Source organism: Cervus elaphus, chromosome 15 (genome assembly GCF_910594005.1).
Source record: "Cervus elaphus chromosome 15, mCerEla1.1, whole genome shotgun sequence".
In the NCBI taxonomy this organism is placed as follows: domain Eukaryota; kingdom Metazoa; phylum Chordata; class Mammalia; order Artiodactyla; family Cervidae; genus Cervus; species Cervus elaphus.
In genome coordinates, this window is record NC_057829.1 from 41,556,937 (window position 1) to 41,575,723 (window position 18,787).

An 18,787-nucleotide genomic window follows, 5' to 3' on the forward strand; every position below is an offset into this window, starting at 1 on the left:
TATCCTGAATGGCAACTGCAGCTACATCCCTGGTAAGGACAAGCCTCTCAGCTGAGCACAGGGAGGAACAGCCAGACTGACTGTCAGATGCTTGGGCAGCAGGCCCTGCCCAGCTCCCTGCCTTTTCCCAGCAGCCCATACATCTTTCCTGATGAGGGCTGCAACCCTACCATCTACATGCAGATGGTTCTGGGCCGAGCACAGCCCTTCCCACTGTTGGAAACATGGTCACAGGATGAGAGTCAATCAGAGGGGAGAGGCTGAAGGGAAAGGGGGCAGAGCCAGAGCTGTGGTGGACAGAGTGTGGGCAGGTAGGGGACCCCAAGGTCTCTGCTCCCTAAACTGAACTCATTGTCCCTGGAATTTCTCTTTTCTTTTTCATGCAGTTCAACTGTAGGTCAAGCACTTAATATCTAGTAAGAACCAGGAATGTAATAGGTGATCCCATGTGGTTCTCAGGAACATCCCTGGGGGAGCTTTTCATCCTCACGGCGGGGAGGAGGAACCTGCAGCACAGAGTGGGCAAGGAACTCGCTCCGAGAGTCAGCTAGGAGCTGGCCGAGGAGGGTCTGCACCAGCCCTCGCTGAGGTCGGGCCTGGCTCTGTCCCAGCTGAACACAGTGACATCAACAGGCAACTTACCTCCTGAGTGAGCTTGTTCAATTTGCTCAATTGCCTGCAACAAATTGAAGGAAAGTGGGGGAGGTGAGAAGTGAGAAGTGCGAAGACCCAATCATTCTTTAAGAATGTGACAAAGCAGAATAAATTCTCAGGGCTGTAGGATCTGTACCTTTTTAAATCCTTCCTGCATGTATGTGTCTCCTGTAGGCACTATATTCTGAAGTCTGATAAGACCATCATGAACTTCATTTCTGAAAAAAGTCAGTAAAGGGTGTTGAGGAGGAATGAAGGTTGACTGTTACAAAATAGACCAGCTGCGCTGGTGCCATTCTGCTCTGTGGAGACCTGCCTGGACCAGAGAACACAAGTGGCCCTGTCGTGACCCTTCTGTCCATGCCTTTACACTGACAGGACTAACCCTTCTCTGTCCACCACCCCAGTGAGTGTGGAGGACACTGCTCTTCAGTCCCATAAGTAGGACCTGGCTTTCAATGTGCTCATCCCTGTCTCAGCAGGCAGACCTCAGGGGACTCAGGAAGTGGTGAGTCCGTGGTGAGAGGGGAGCACCCAAGGATGCGCATCTGTGAATCCGGCACCCCCAATATGACTGGCGGTGCTGCTGGCACCTAAGGGGTCCCTGGTGAGGGCACATTATCCTCCAACAAGCAAGGCTGAGTTTGGAGAAATCACTCTGCTGATAACTCTGCCCTGCCCCCTCATCCTCTCTCACAGGCCCCCTGTAGTAGATCTTGGTCCTTCCAAACCACTTCCTTCATTGGATCAGTGCTAAAGGAAGTGGTCAAGCTGCTCCATTAGAGCCTAGGGCTCCTGGGCTTCACGTGCTCTGGAAGAAATAGACGGTAAATGGGGAAGAGGCCTGAGGAGTGTCCATGTGGGCTGAAGAGCAGTGACCCCAGGCTGCCACAGGGATCTCTGTTGGCCTCTGTTACAGCAGATAGTGGGGAATGGGACTGGGACATGCCAGGGGGTGGGGCTTAGGTTCAAGCTTTTTCGTAAGTCTTACAGAGTCTTTTCCGCAAGTCTTAGAGAGTGTGGTGCCTGACGGCTTGCTCTTGCCTCAGGCAGAAGGGATTCTGCCATGAGCTGAGAACCGAGAGCCCCTGATCCTGCCCTACTTGACCCAGCATGGGAACTGAGGAGGCCTGCCTGTGACCAGGGCCAGTGGAGGCCAGACAAGGCCCTGTCCACCCATGCAAAAAAAAAAACAAAAAACAACAACACAAAAACCCACAAAACTCTATCCTCTTCCTGTCACTTTTGGGAAGATTTGTTTTGTTGACAGCATCCCAAATGTGCTGGAACCCTCAGCCCTCCCCAGCTTCCAGCCCAGGACTGAGCTTATCCAGACTTCACTCTGGCCTTTTTCTTGGCTGCCCTGCCACCCCATCCTTATTCCCAGCTCCACGCAAGGAGCCTGCTTACGCCCTCATGAAGTCCTTCACTTCTTACAACTCTACCCCACTTTCCCCCTCCCCTCATTCTCACTCCTCTTCTGACACTTTCCCTTGAGGGAGACATTTTCATCTCCACTCTCCAGAGAGGACTGGGAGCCCCTCAGGAGACTCCCTCACAGCTCCCTTGGTTCAAGTTCTGAACTCCTGCTTAGAGGAGTCAGCAGTCTTCCTCTCCCCCACGGACAGCTCCTCTACCAGAGGCCCCCAGCTCTCTTTCTGCCACCAGCCTGACAGCTCCCCACTCACTTGCTTTCTTCCACCTCACGCTCACTCAGAGTCTCTCTCTGCAAAATGCAGACCACAGGGACACACAAAACCATGCCTCCCCCAGCGCACTGAACAGAAAACCCAGTCCCAGTTTCTTCTGGGATCCAGGCCCAGGGAGGGCTGTCTCCATGCACTGGCACCACCACACTCTCTGGGTTTCAGTCATTTGCATTATGAGCATCTTAAGCTCCTGGATACTCATGAGCTCCCTCTCTTCCACCTCCAGGCCTTTGGGCACACCTAGGATGCTGGTGTCATGCTTTCTTCCTACACCCAGCCCAGCCTGGTATTTGGAACCACACTCATGGCCTCCCTTGTCTCAGATCCACCAAGGGACCAAGCTCCCATCCAGTGAACTCCATTCCTTCAACATGCCCATCCCTGTCTCCTGATTCTGACTCTGCCTCTCTTCCTCCCCCATGGCCCAGAGCAAAGACTGACACACTGGGGAGGTGCCCAACACAGGCCAGTGTTCACAAAGGGCCCACGCATCTGCTTCACCAGATCCCAGGAGTCCTCACAGTGAGCCAGTTCTAAGAAAAGTGAAGAAGGCTGAGAGGACAGGACAGGTGGAGAGCAGGGTTTGGGGAAGTGGAGATGGTCTAGCAGCACAGGCCAGTGCCAGCACAGTCAGGGCTTGGTAGGAACCAGGGAGCTGGGACTGGGATCAGAGTGAGCACTCAGCGGAGCCCAGGCTGGCCCAGTCTGCACCCAGTGGAAACCCTCAGCTCCTAGGAGTCTCCCTGGACCTCATTCACCAGGCCTGCCTTGGGAGATTAAAGCGGCACTTACCTGTCTGAAGTAAGCTTCATGACGGTGTGACCCTCTGTGGAGAAGGTGATGAAGGACATCCGCAGGTTAGGGCTAGGGAGGAAACACGTGCTCATGAGAAGCTGTACATGACCCAGACTCAAAATGAAGCCAGTGTGCAGCCAGGAAGAAGGTGCATGCCAATTTCTCTTTTCCCCACACCAGCGCTTCTGCTTTTGGGTTCATTTCCCAAACCTGGAAGTTTCTCTAACTTTAATGAAGGATTGTAGGTATCCTAGTGAAGGAAGCCTGTGGAGACATGCTGCCTTCTTGGAAGAATGTGCCAGGATGGCATCCTAATCCAACCTTATACCCCTCACCCCTCTAAAGTGTTTCTCTCTCTCTTAAACACACACACACACACACATACACATGCACACTGCATACATCAAATACCTATGCAGTCTTTCATGAGGGCCTCCTAACTGGTTTCTCTTCTTCTATAAAATTCTTTGTACCTTTACTCCTCTCTTCCCTCCTTTACATCCTTCTCTGCTTTAGTCCCACTCATCTCAGAGAAATCATTCTCCTTTTTAGCAGCTATTCACATACATCCCTCCATTTCCTTTCCCTGGACTCTGTCTTTTGGTCCATTGACACTTATCATCATTTAGGTAAATTGCTACAGTAGGTTCTTAGATAAGCTCCCTACTGCTTCTGGGTCTTGTTTCAACACATTTTACTCACAATATCAGACTTTCCTTTTTGGTACATAACCTTGATCATGTCAGACCCCTGCCCAAAAATCATCTGTAGACCCCTATTTTTTACAGCAGGAAATCCAAGTCCCTTGGCCTGGCATTATGTGCCCTGAAGGCTTTGGTCCAAATTCATCCTATGCAGCCTCATTTTCCAACCTTCTTCTGCATTAACCCTACTCTCCAGCTGAACAGACCACTCATTGCACAAGAAGTCTCGTTAATAGTCTCTGTTACTCTCTCTTCCCCATCCTTCAAGATCTAGTTCAAAATTCCACATCCTCTAGGAAACCACCCTTGACTTTTTCCCTAAGAAGTCTTGTTTTCTCTTTAATTTGCCTTTTAAGACTTTTGCCTTTTTCTTTTGGCTTTTGACACCATTTAACCTGGTGTTCAGTTATCACGTTACAGGTTTGCCTGTTTCCTCATCTATGAGGAACTTCAGGGTAGACTGTGTCCCCTACAATTATGACCTGTCTTCCAAATAGGAGGCAAGAAAACTGCTGAGACCCAATGGAATCTGCATGACCTGGTCTTTTCTGCTTCAGAACATTCCCCTGGGCTCTGTGCTCCTGACTCTAGGGGCTCCCGTTCCCACTGAGTCTAAACAGCTGTGTACTCTGCCTGGCAGGGGAAAATACCCTGCAATTTGGAGAAGCCATACTTTTCAAACTTCTTGACCAAATCCTCCACAAAGGAATAAATGTTCATCCAGTTGTTGTTCACACTTCCTGACCTGAAAATGAAGAAGACTTGAGTTAGAGGAATGAGGTGCATCCATTGTGTAGGCAGAATTTCTGCCTCCTCAGTTTCCAGTAGACCCTTTAGCAACTCCTTCCTCCCACTCCATGTGGCTGAAGGCTGCCACACACCCTCAGCAATCTCAGTGGGTCATCCTGATGGTGAATTCATTAGTTTTGAGTGTGGGAAGGGTGACCAATCAGACCTCCCCTGCTTGGGAGTCAGGAGCTTTTTAAGGGATGAGGAACTTCTGCTAACAAACCAGGATGGTTGTGCAGCTATCACATTGGAAGTGATGTAGGATGCATTATTTGGAAAAGCCTCCAGTGATTTTGATATGACTCTTTTGGTCCCTCAATTTCCCTTGAGCATAAACCATTCCCAGGTGTCTGCTCCTCTCTTGTCCCTTGAAAGTGTGTGTTTGGGTGCGGGTCAGGGCTCTTTGGCACAATATTCCAACAAAAGTGTCTTAGTTGGTCCTGTCTACCATTCCTTCTGCATCCTCTAGATTGCAACTAAATCTCTCAGCAAATAGTGATGAAACTAAGAATAGATTCTTTAAACATTATCAAGATTATCATTCATTGAGATGTATGTACCAGGCACTTCATGTTACATGAGCTCCAATTCCAGAACAACCCCATGATATCAGCGTTATTTTCATTTTTCAGATAAGAAAGCTGAGGCTCTCACAAGTCGTGGAATTGTCCACATTTTCCATAGCTGGTATGGAACTGAACCTATTTCTAGCCTTAAAACCCATGCTCTACACATTGCAGTGAGCAGATGCATGTGACATGGCTATGTCCAATAATTGTTGTTGTTGTTTGGTCTCTAAGATGTGTCTGACTTACAGCCTCATGGACTCTAGCCCACCAGGGCCCTCTGTCTGTGGAATTTCCCAGGCAAGAATACTGGAGTGAGTTGCCATTTCCTTCTCAAGGGCATCTTCCTGGGGTCAAACCCAGCTCTCCTGCATTGGTGGGTGGATTCCTTACCACTGAGCCCCAAGAAAGCCCATGTCCAAAAATTACTGAGTAGCAAACACCAGACTCTGACAACTGGCCCACAAAAGAGACTTTCTATCAGAAGCGTCCATACTAAATTGCAAGACAAATCCTTTCTTAACTAATGGTAACACTTGAAACTAACATAATATTGTTTAAGTCAACTATACTTCAATTAGAAAGTAAAACTTTTGTACTTTATGTACTCAAATCACAGAAAGAGAACACATTAGAAGAATTATACACCACGTCCAGATGAGATTTATCCTTGGAATGTGAGCATGGTTCAACATATGCAAATTAAAAAATGGGATACACAACATCAACAGATGAAAGCTAACAATCACAAGATCAATTCAATAGATTCAGGAAAAGCATTTGACATATTACAACAATATTTCATGATAAAAAAACCTCAAACAGATTTGAGTATAGAAGGAACATATCACAAAATAATTAAGGCCGTACACAATAAACCCACAGTTAACATTATACTCAACGGTGGAAAGTTGAAAGCTCTGTTTCTAAGATCAGGCCTGAGCCAAGGATTTCCACTTTTATCACTCTTCTGTTAGAGCTAATTGGCACAACAAAGAAACAAAAGGCATTCAAATTGGAAAGGAAGAAGTATGCTTGTCATTATTTGCAAATTATTTGATTGTGTATATAAAGAATTCCAAATACTCAACCAAAGACCTGTTGGAACTAAACAATGAATTCAGTGAATTTTCAAGATATAAAAATCAACATACAGAAATCAGTTGCAGTTCCAGTAATGAAACGTTGAAAGATAAATAAAGGAAACTATCCTATTGGGAATAACATAAAAAATAAGAAAACACCTAGGAATAAATTTAACTAAAGAAGTGAGAATCTGTGCAATAAAAACTATGTCACAAATAATTGAAAAGACACCCCATGTTCCTGCATTGGAAAAAAAAATATTGTAAAAATGCTCATATTACCAAAAGCCATATAGCTTCAATGCAATTCCTGTCAAAATTCCAATGCATTCATAGCAATAGAAAAAAATAGTCCTAAAATTTGTGTGAAGCCACAAAAAACTCCGAATAACCAAAGCATTCCTGAGAAAGAAGAACAAATCTGGAGGCATTGTACTTCCTGACTTCAAACTCTACTTCCTGATTCCAAAGCTATAGTGATTAAAACCATATAGTAATAGCATAAAAATAGACACACAGACAAATGGAACAGAATAGATAACCCAGAATTAATGCCACATATAGTTAACAAATATTTGAACAAGGGAGCTAAGAGCACCCATGGGGAAAAGATAATATCTTCAACAAATGGTATTGAAAAAATAAAGCACATGCAGAAAAATGGAAATGAACCTGTATGTTACACGACTCCCCCAAACTAACTTCAAGTCATAAGACCTGATACCATGAAACTCCTAGAAGGAAACATAGAGAGAAACTCTTTGAAATTAATCTTACCAATAACTTTTGGGGGTATAACAAAATCACAAACAACAAAAGCAAAAATCAACATCAAGCATAAAACTTCTGCAAAGCAAAAGTGACAACAACAAAAAAATGAAAAGGCAACCAATAGACTGGGACAAAATATTTACAATCACATATTGGATAAAGGGTTAATACCTAAAATATATAAAGGGCATATACAACTCAAATAAAAATACCCAAACAGTCTGATTAAAAAGTGGGTAGAGAAATAGATACTTTTTTCAAAGGAGACATCCAAATGGACAGCAAGTACATGAAAAGATGCTCTGTGTCACTAATTATCAAAGGAATGCAAATCAAAAACCACTATGAGATACATCTCTCACCTGTTAGAATGGCTATCATCAAGAAGACAAGAGATAACAAGCATTGGTGACAATGCACAGCAAAGGGAAACTGTTACAGTGTTGATGGGAATATAAATTGCTTTAGCCACTATGGAAAACAATATGGAGGTTCCTGGGAAAATTTAAAATAGAATCACCACACCACCCAGCAATCCCACTGCTGGGTGGGGAAGTGAATGGGGAATGAAAACAGAATATTGAAGGGACATACACAATTCCGTGCTTATTGCAGCATTATTCACAATAGCTAAGATAACAGAAACAACCTAAGTGCCCATGAACAGATGAGTAGATAAAGAACACGCTGTACATATATACAATGGAATATAATTCAGCCATAAGAAAGAAGGCTATCCTGCCATTTGTGTCAATAGTGATGGATCTTTTGCTAAGTAAGATAAGTCAGACAGAGAAAGACAAATATTGTATGTTATCACTTATATGTGGAATCTAAAATAGCCAAACTCATCTAAACAGGGTAAAGTGGTGGTTACCAGGGTCTTGGGGGAGTAAGCAGTGCTGTTTAAGGGTATAAACTTGCAACTAGTTGACAAATGAATCTCAGGTAGCTAATGCACAGTTTAGTGAACATACAAAAATATTTTATTATAATCATTAAATTTTCTAAGTGACTAGATCTTAATTATTCTCACCACAAAAAAGAAGTAATAATCATGTGATTTGATAAAGGTGCTATCTAAATATACTTGATATATGTCAACTATATTTGAAGGAAAATAAGGATTTTTAAAAAGGAAGAAATAAAGAAAATCAGAAAAATTATATGTATATATTGTATATGAAAATATTGATTTGTAACCATTAATGCCCATGTGGCCATAAAAAAAAATCTCTAATAGGTACTGAACATATTTTCACACAAAAGAAGTAAAAAGGGAACCAAAACCTGTTACTTTAAAAAAAATCAACTGAACACAAACGAAGGCAGAAATGAAGAAAATTAGGGAGAAAAAAAGCTAAAAGACATACAGAAAACAAATAACAAAAGTCCTTCCCTATCAGTAATTACTTTAAATATGCATGGATTAAACTCTCCAATCAAAGCGTACAAATTGCCATAATGGATAAAAAAAGATGCAACCATATGACGACTACAAGAGACTCGCTTTTGCTGTTAAGACACCAGGAGGTTAAAAAATGAAAGGATGATAAGAGATACTTCAAGCAAAGATAAATCCAAAGAGAGCTGGGATGACTATTAGACTTTACATAAATAATTGTTATGAAAGACAAGAAAGACGTTATATAATTAAGGGAGAGTTACTTCACTGAGAAGACAAAAAAATTACAAATGGATATGCACCAAATATCAGATAAGCAAAATTTAAGAAGCAAACAGATGTAAGGGAGATACAAACAGGTCTACAATAATAGTCAGAGACTTCAATACCTCACTTTCAGTAATAGAACCATCAAACTATAAGAAAATAGACAAATAAGGGAATAAAGGATGTGAACATCATCACAAGCCAATTGTACCTAACAGATATGTACAGAACACTCTTCTCCTAAACAGTAGAATACAGATTGTCCTCCAGGATGGATTATAAGACATTTCTTTAAAATTCTTTTTAAAAATATTCATTTATTTATTTAATTTTTGGCTGTGCTAGGTCTTTGCTGCTGTGTGAGGGCTTTCTCTAGTTGCAGCAAGTTAAGTCAATAGCATAAAGTAATCTGGAAATTCACAAATATGTGGAAATTGTTTAAACGATACCCTTTTAATCAGCAAATGGGTCACAAGAGAAATTAGAAAATAGGAGACAAATGAAAAAGGAACCATGACATACCAAAACATACAGTGAAAGTAGAGAGGGAAATTTGTAGCTGTAAACAGGTTCATTAAAAATGAAGAAAAATCTCAAATCTATAAACTAACTTTATAGCTTATGGAACTAGAAAAAGAAATGAAAACTAACCCAAACTAGCAGAAGGGAGGAAATAAAAAAGGTTATAACAGAGATAGATAAAACATAGAATAGAAAAATAAATACCAGTGAAATTAAAAAGTTTGTATTTTGAAAAGATCAGCAAAATCTACATACCTTTATATCCACTGACTTAAAGAGGGGTGACTCAAATTACTGAAATAAGAAAATGAAGTGGGGCACTACTACTGATTTTATACAAATAAAAAAGATTTAAGAGAGCACTGAAATTTGTAAACCAACAAAATAGATAACCTAGATGAATTGAGTGAGTTCCAAGAAACACACTTAACTACCAAAACTGAATCATGAGTAAACAAAAGCTTGATTCAGTCACCAATAATCTCCCAACAGAGAAAAGTCCAGGACCAGATGGTATCACAGGTTAATTCCACTAATCATTTAAAGAAGAATTAACAGTAATCTTTCTTAAAATCTGTTAAAAAATAGAAGATTAAGGAACACTTTCAAACTTATTTTATGAGGCTTGCATTACCCTGATACCAATGCTAGACAAACAATACAAGAAGAGTACAGACTAATATTTCATATGGATATAAATACAAAAATCTTCAATTAAAAAATCTAGCAGCATCTGAAAAGGTGGGATTTATTTCTATAATATAAAGAAGGTTCAACATACAAAAATTAAACAATGTAATTAATAAAATTAGTGTATTGGAAAACTACATAATCATTTCAACTGAGGAAGAAGAATCACTTGATAAAATCTAAAATCCCTTCGTAAAAACCCTCAAATTGGGAACAAAGAAAAATTCTCTGAAAAACATGATAAAGGCTAATATATGAAAAACCTACAGCTAACACAACAATGGTGAAAGACCAAAAGCTTTTCCCCAAAGATCAAAAGTAGTACAAGGATGACCACTTTCATCACTTCTGTTAACATAAAATTGGAAGTTATAGGCAGAGCAACTAGGCAAGAAAGAGAAATAAAGGCATCCAAATTGGAAAAAAAAGATATAGCACCTCTGTACTTGGATAACCTAATCTTATATGTAAAAACCCCTGAAGATTTCACAAAAACATTTGATTTAATAAAGCAATTCAGCAAAGTTATAGGATACAAAATTGACATATAAAAATCAGACATAATAGAAATAGATTAATAATTAATAGAAATCAATTAACAGCCTTAATATTGTTAAATTGGCAATACTGGCTAAGGGTATCTACAAATTCAATGCAGTGTATATCAAAGTCTCAACAACATTTTTTTTTTTTTGTAGAAATTGAACAATCCACCCCAAAGTTCTTATGGGATCGCAGGAAACTCTAATAGCTATAAGCAAAACCTTGAATAAGAACAAAGTTGGTAGATTCACATTTGCTGGTTTCAAAATTTATTACAAAACTACAATAATCAAAACAGTGTGACTCTGGTATAAGGACAGACATACAGAAAAATGGAATAAAATGGAGAGCCCAGAAATAAACCTTCTTATATTTGTTTAATTGATTTTTTTTTTTACAAGGATACCAAGACCATCCAAAATGAGAAATGACAGTATTTTAAACAAATGATGTTAGGAAAACAGAATTCTACATGCAAAAGAATGCAGTTAGATTCTTACCTTATACCTACATGGTATATACAAAAGTTAATTCAAAATGTATCAGAGACCTAAAAGTAAAGGCTAAAACTAATAAACTTATAAGAAAACATAGGCGAAAAGCTTCACGATATTGGATTTTGTAATGGCTTTTAGATATGACACCAAAAACACAGGCAACTAAAGAAAAAAAGCAGATAAATCAAACTTTATCAAAAGTAAAAACTTGTGTGCAAAAGACACCATAAAAAATGAAAAGATAACCTACAGAATGAAAGAACAGTTGCAAATCATATATCTGATGAGAAACTGGTATCCAGAATGCATAAGAACTCCTACAATTCAACAACCAAAGCCAAACAACCCAATTACAAAATGGGTAATGGACTTAAATGTACATTTCTACAAAGAAGATATACAAACGGACATAAAAAGATTCCAACATCACTAGACAGTAGGGAAATGTAATCCAAAACCACAGCAATGGCTATTATCAAAACCAGAACAAAATAAAACAAACAAACAAAAACTTGGAAAGTAATGTCTCAAAGAGAATGTAGAGAAACCGAAACTTTTGTACACTGCTTGTGTGAATATAAAATAGTGCAGCCACTGTGGTAAATAGTGTGGCATAGTTAACATAGTTAAACACAGAATCAAAAGCATAGAATGATTCAGTAATTCCACTCCTAGTTATATGCCTCAAAGAAGTGAAAACAGGGACTCAAACAGATACATGTACACAAATGTTTGCAGCACTATTCACAATAACTCCAAAATGGAAACAATCCAAGTGCTTCAGTTCAGTTCAGTTCAATTCAGTCGCTCAGTCATGTCTGACTCTTTGAGACCCCATGAACTGTAGCACGCCAGGCCTCTCTGTCCATCATCAACTCCCGGAGATCACCCAAACCCGTGTCCATTGAGTCAGTGATGCCATCCAATCATCTCATCCTCTGTTGTCCCCTTTTCCTCCTGCCCTCAATCTTCCCCAGCATCAGGGTCTTTTTAAATGAGTCAGCTCTTCGCATCAGGTGGCCAAAGTATTGGAGTTTCAGCTTCAACATCAGTCCTACCAATGAACACCTAGGACTGATCTCCTTTAGGATGGACTGGTTGGATCTCCTTGCAGTCCAAGGGACTCTCAAGAGTCTTCTCCAATATCACTGTTCAAAAGCATCAATTCTTTGGCACTCAGTTTTCTTTATAGTCCAACTCTCACATCCACACATGACCACTGGAAAAACCACAGCCTTGACTAGACGGAGCTTTGTTGACAAAGTAATGTCTCTACTTTTCAGTATGTTGTCTAGAGTGCTTATCAACAGATAAAAGGATAAAGGAAATGTGGTATATACATTAAATGGAATATTATTCAGCCATAAAAAGAATGAAAATTTGATACATGCTGCAACAGGGATGAACTTTGAAAAGCATTTTGCTAGGTGAAATAAGTCAGACACATAAGGCCAACTAGTGTATGATTCCATTTGTGTGAGGTACCTAGATTAGGTAAATTCACAGATACAGAGAATAGGATTGAGGTTACTACAGTTGGGAGAGATGAATGGGAGTTACTGTTTATTAGGTACAGGGTTCAATGTCCTCTGCTGACCAAAGCACATAAACCATATGTGCTCACCAAGGGTTGCTCACCAAGGGATGAAAGATCCAGAGAACCTGGGAAGTGTCTGAGGAGGTGTCTGACTTGCACCCCACTCCCCTACAAAGGGCGCATGGGAGAGAGTGAGTCAGGGAGTCAGGGCTGGATCAGGGGCCCCTTCAGTGCAGGAGAGTTCCCAGGGTGTGTGACTCTGCCTTTCTAGGCAGTACATTTTATGCTCATCCTCCATGACTTCATCTGACACATGCTAGGAAGACCATATAAACTCCCATTCATCCTCATCACAACCTGGTGAGGTAGATATGAAGATCCCATTGTACAGATGGGGATGCTGAGGCAGAGAGAGGAGACGATTTGCCCAAGCTGCATGCAGTCAGTGGAATCTGCCTGACTGCAAAGCTGGGGCTGCCTTCTCAGTGGTCATTATTCCCCTCTCCCCAAGAGTATCAGGAAGCATCCACAGGAGGAAGCCTGTTCTCATACTCTGGGAAAATCTTGTCAAGCTTATTTTCTTCAGCTAGAATGAACGAGCACAATTTCCAAGGAGTGGTGTTCTTCCCCTGGGGCTGAAGGAATATGCTGTGCTTTCAGAGAAGGCTGCCCAGGCCTCCATGGCCAAGCTGTGAGCCTACTCCTCCCTGATGGCCTAACACTGAGAAGTGGGTACTAAGGGCCCTTTCTTGGACACCCCCACACCCCCTCCCCATTTGCAAAATCCAGTAGGATTCAGTCCTGGCCAGCCTTAAAGGCAAGTGTCATGACTGACGGTAAAGGGGAGGATCTGAGGAGCAGCTTCAAAGAGGGGACTTAAGTTGCTCCCCTTTCTCTCCTGCCTTCCCAGCCTCTTGAGAAGACCCATACCCTTCACACTGAATTAAGTAGCTACATCAGCTATGGTCAGAGGGACCTGTGCTGCCTCCAGCATTTAAGAAGCTAAAGGAGGCAAAAGGAAGGGGAGGGGGCAGGTGAGGGGGTGGAAAGTGGGGACAACCTGGTTTAAGCAGCCATTTCTCTGGTGCTTCTTTTAGTCCCCCTACCTTACACCTTCCTTGGAAGAGAAGAAAGGGGAACATCCCCTCACTGCTTAATGCTTTGCAGCAAACTAACTTTGATTGACATTGAGTAAACCATTTAGTACTCTCAACCTGTTTCATAACTTAAGATAGAGAAATAGAACATCGTCCCACAAGCTGTTGGGCGTTTTAGTGTTCAGCACATCTTGGAAACCTATTAAGTGTCTAATTATTATTATTTCATGTGACCCACCTGTGTCCAGAGCCCTTCCCCATCCGTCTGGGGGCTCTGTTGTGCCCACACTGGGCTTGACTGCAGAGAGCAGGGCTGTGGTCAGGGGCGCTGAAACAGAATGGCAGCTGAGAGGACCCTTTGGACTCACTGCCACTCTCTGGAAAGATGACCCAAAGAGGCTGTCATCCCCCTACAATGTCCAACCATCTCCAACCCCAAAGCCCCAAAGGGGAATTACTACCACACCCTGGGCAATCAGACAAGACGTGCCCCAGGGTGTCTTAGCAGTCCCTCCACTGGACTGTGAGGAGAAAACATCTCTTTTCATCTCTGCTGCCTTTGCTTAGAAGCTGGTGAGCTGGGTCACCCATCCCCTCAATCATCAGTCTCCATGGAGAATAAGAAGAATCAGAGGAAGTACAACCTGGAATGCTGGAATGAGGGCAACACAAGAAGTTTGAGTCCTGTCACCCCCACCAGCCTCTGGGATACTTCACCCAATCTCTGGGAGCTTGCACCACTTTCCAGAAGGCTGAATATGTAAATACTTTCCCTGTTTTATATTCCAGGATTGCTTTGAGGATGACAGATGTACAGTAAAAGATTTTAGGGACCATAAAGTGCTTTCCTTGGTACTGGGAGTCATACCATTGTTAATACTAAATAAATAAAATTTATCCTCAGCCCCATAGAGGAGATGAAAATGGAACCAAGGCAGTCTTTCCAGTCTGAGGATCCACCCTGTGATTTCCTTCCTTGAGGGTCAGAAGGTACTTGATGAGAGGCCCAGTTTTCCCAAGGACACATGCAGACAGACCAAACTGTTCAAAAAGTGCACACAAACTGTAATGTGGGTCTCTAAATTGCTCAAAGAAAGAAGCAAAACATTTAGAACCAGCAAAGCAAAGAGCTTTCTAAGCACTGACACTATAAGAATGCCTAACAGATGACACAGCAATCTCTCTGGGTCGCAGAAAAATAGAGGTTATTTGGTTAAAAACAAAACAAAAACATAAACACCACCCCAAACCCTAAGTGATCTCCCACATGCTGAGAAGACAGCTCTTAGTAATCACTTGTCCCTCCAGCTGTTTAAGGGGCATGAAGGTCACAGATCCAGGCCAAGCTGAGAGCCATCCAGAAGCCTATGGTGGCCTTTTTAATGTCCCAAAGAAAAAGTCCCAGGAGACAAAGGCCTAGGGCATTCCTTCTGATTCAGGACAAGGAGGCCACAGAGGTCTGTTGCTTGGGTCTGATCAAGGCTACTCTGCCCTTTCCCCTCAGAGAAGCTGGCATCCATTTAAGCCAAATCCTGCCCATATTGACATCTGAGACAGCACCACCCAGTGGCATTGGCAAGGGCAGGAGGGCCACTCACATGTCCAAGATGAAGTAGAGATCAAATGAGCTCTGGCAGGAATTCTTGTCTTCTCCTGACCGGCCTTTCCGGTGCCAGGTGCGGGGGCCCTGGAGGTGCTGGAAGCTTTCCGAGTTCTGGATGAGGTGGCGATAGAGCTTCCCCCAGTCCAAACCAAGGTGGTGGAGGTCTTTCCAGCCTGGACCACTGTGCTGGAAGCTCCCCAAGCTCAGCAGCGGAGGTGGCAACACCAGTAGCAGAAAGAGCGTGGGCCCCGGCATGCCAGGCCTCCAGCTCTCCATTTATTTCGGCTGCCCCTACGGCCTCACTGGATGCTGGCAACTCAAGGCCACCTCAGATGGTAGCCTCCACCACCTCTCTGCGTTCCTAGGGCCTTTGGCCCCTCCAGCCCTTTCACAAAAGTGCCGTGTGAGCCTTGTCTGGTACCTGCCCTGAGGGCAAAGAGGTGAAGATGGCTGGCTTTGGGGGATGGCCCTTCCCCCGCCCCAGGGGGCAGAATTCCCTGTGATGACCCTTATGAGGGACAGGAAGGTTGGCATGGTGACTTTGTGACCTGCGGCTCTGCTCAGCGTCCTGCCTGTGGACAATCCCAGGGGGGAGTCAGGGGATCTTTGGAGGGGCAGTAAGATGAGGCCTCTATTTGTCCCTTACCCTAAATCCTCTCTAGGAGCTGTGAAAATCCTGGAGATATCCTGCCTTTTTTATCCTACCTTGTCCTGAAAGAGGGCAGAGCAGAGGTGGCTTAGATAAAGACATCACCATCATGATGTCGTCTAGGAACTGGGAATGTTACAGCGGTCATTCATGTGACCCAGCAGATGGAATGATATAGAAGGGAAATAAATTAAATTCTTGCAAAGATGTCAAAGTCCCTTGTAAATAAGGGACATGCCAGTTATCCATTTTGTATAAAAACCACCCCAAGCTGAATGACAAAACAAAAACTATTTTGTTATGCTAACAGTTCTGTGGATCAGAAATTCAGAAAGGGCTGAGTGAGGATGGCTTGTCTCTGCTCCATGGAAAAACATGCAAAAACTGTAATGGAGTGGGGTTGGGTTCACAGCCATTAGTGTCTGACCATTAGTATGAGATGGTTAGAATGAGACCCTTAGTCAGCTGCCCAGAGGCCTTTAAGACAGAGAGTTCGGTGAAAAGTGGATCGTGGCCCTCTCCTCGGGGCCCTCCAGCCTCTCTGGTCTCAGGCCAGTAAGTGAGCTGGGGGTCTGGCAATAGGCTGAGAGCTGTGTGCTGCAGACTTCCTGAGACCTCATCACGCCCACTGACCAGACCCAGGCTTCGAAGCAGCGGCTGACCCCTCCTGCATCCCACCTCCATGACCTAGTAGTGATGGCAACAGTATCCATGGGTCGCAGTCCCCCATTTTGGGTGGCCTGATGAGCCTGAGGGCCAGCAGGGTCCTGGGTTCCTGGCTCCCTCAATGATGACAGCTGATCAGGGTCTAGAGACCTGGTTCTGAGGGCATCACTAGCTGAGAATCTGCTTCCTCAGCCAGACCTGGACACTGGTGGGAAGATCCAGACTGGGTACTAGATGAATATCCTGGGCAGGGTAACAAGCCCAGGCACAGACACCCTCCTCTTAGCCAGGGCTTGGACCTCAGAGGATAAAAATCGAGTCTTGAGACCTTTAACAAGTAAAATGAGGGGTAATGATGTCGCTTTGCTTATGGGATTCATTAAGTGTTACAAGCGAGAAGGAGGCAAGGAGGCAGAATTAAATGCCTCCCCTTCCCTTTCTTGTCAGAATGGAGAATGACATTTATTTTGGTGAGGCTTATAGTCTTGTGACCTAACTGTGACCTGACCTTAGGAACAAAAGATCAGACACCAAGAAGTTTGCAACAACTAACCACACTCCTGCTTCACCTTTTCTATCAAAGGGTTTTTGCTGAAAGCTTTCGAGGAGTTTGAGTTTTTTAAGGCATGAGTCACATGTCTCCTTGCAATAAACATTTCTCTGCTCTAAACTCTGGCATTTTGGTATTGTTTGGTTTCACTCTGTGTAAGGCAGGGAGACTTGTTTAGATAACAAAACCATTCACTCAAGTAAACTTTAGAAGTAGAACATGTCTTCCTTCTCCCCCAAACCCTCTAATCTTTTATTACAATAACTGCAAATATTTTGAGGGATTTGAATCTGCGGTCTGGACTCCTATCAGTGAAGAAGGCAATGTCTTCATTTACTTGGGCTGTTTTTAGTACCTTCCCTATAAATTTCTCTATGAATGTTTTGACCATTTTTGTCAAGTGCCTTCCTGATATATACTATATTTTTGATACTATTGGAATGGCATTTTTAATATAGAGTTTTTAAACTATTGCTATCCTGAAGAAATTTGCTTATTTACTACTATACTCACCCATTTTTTTTTTCAGTTTGACCTCCTTTTATTTCACTCTACTTATGTTAAAAAACAGAGTCATTTTTGTACAATTTTTCCATATTTTAAATTTGGTTGTTTCATTATAGCCTCATAATAACTTTTTATTCTATCATAAATTTCCTATAAGCTAATGGTTAGTGTGTGAAGCTTGGTGAGATTCAGGTAAACTGTTGTTGTTGATTTTATTCCTTTTGCATCACACCAGGAGACACATGATACTTGATAGTTGTATTTTTACTGATACTGAGATTGGTCAATGGGATAAAGTTTTCCTGTCTGTTCCCACAATTAAATTTCTCTCAACAATGTTTTAATTCATGGTTAAATCCCCCAATAACATTCCAGCTAATGGCTTAAGTGTCTCCTGATAAGTATTTATTTCATTAAGGGTTTCAAAATGGTGACTTCTTTTTAAAAAAATTTTATTGGAGTATAGTTGATTTAAAATGTTGTGTTAGTTTCAGATGCACAACAAAGTGCATCGGCTATACATGTATATATATCCACTTGTTTTTTTAGATTCTTTTCCCGTATAGAGTATTGTATTCAGTAGAGTTCCTTGCACTATACAGCAGGTAAAATGGTGATTTATAATTTTATTATTCATTTTGTATTTATTAGTTGAGATTCTTTTTTCTCCCAGTTTTATTAAGATGTAATTAACGTATACATTATAAACAATTAAAATATGCAGCATTGTAGTTTGACTTACATATATTGTGAAATGCTTACTACAGTAACGTTAGTTAACATACATCATCTCATCTAGATACAAAAAATAGAAAAAGAGAATATTTTTTCCTGTGAAAAGAATTCTTAGAATCTATTGTCTTAACAAATTTCAAATATACCATATAGTAGTGTTAACGGTGGTTATCATGTTATAAATTACATCCCAAGTACTATTTTATCTTATAACTGAAAGTTTGCACCTTTTAAACAACTTCTTTCAATTCCTCCCCTACCAACTTCTCACTTACAGTAACCACAAATATAATCTCTTTTATGAGGTTTTATTTTTTTTAGGATCCCACACACAAGTGAGATCACACAATATTTATCTTTTTGTTTTTTTAATTTCACTTAGCAAAATGCTATCAAGTTTTATTATAGCTTTGTAGTATAGTCCGAAGTCAGAGAACATGACCCTT

General features: G+C 42.0%; 1 protein-coding gene across 1 annotated transcript in view; it reads right to left on the reverse strand.

Moving 5' to 3' along the window:
- ANTXRL (ANTXR like) overlaps positions 1-15,489 on the reverse strand; it is a 31,005-nt gene extending 15,516 nt beyond the window's left edge. Inside the window, exons 1-3 of the mRNA XM_043924754.1 lie at positions 15,230-15,489; positions 4,536-4,607; positions 3,156-3,227 (exon numbers count right to left, since the gene is read on the reverse strand). Coding sequence (XP_043780689.1) covers positions 3,156-3,227; positions 4,536-4,607; positions 15,230-15,489 — 404 coding nt within the window. The remainder of the gene's footprint in view (positions 1-3,155; positions 3,228-4,535; positions 4,608-15,229) is intronic.
- Positions 15,490-18,787: the final 3,298 nt, after the last annotated feature.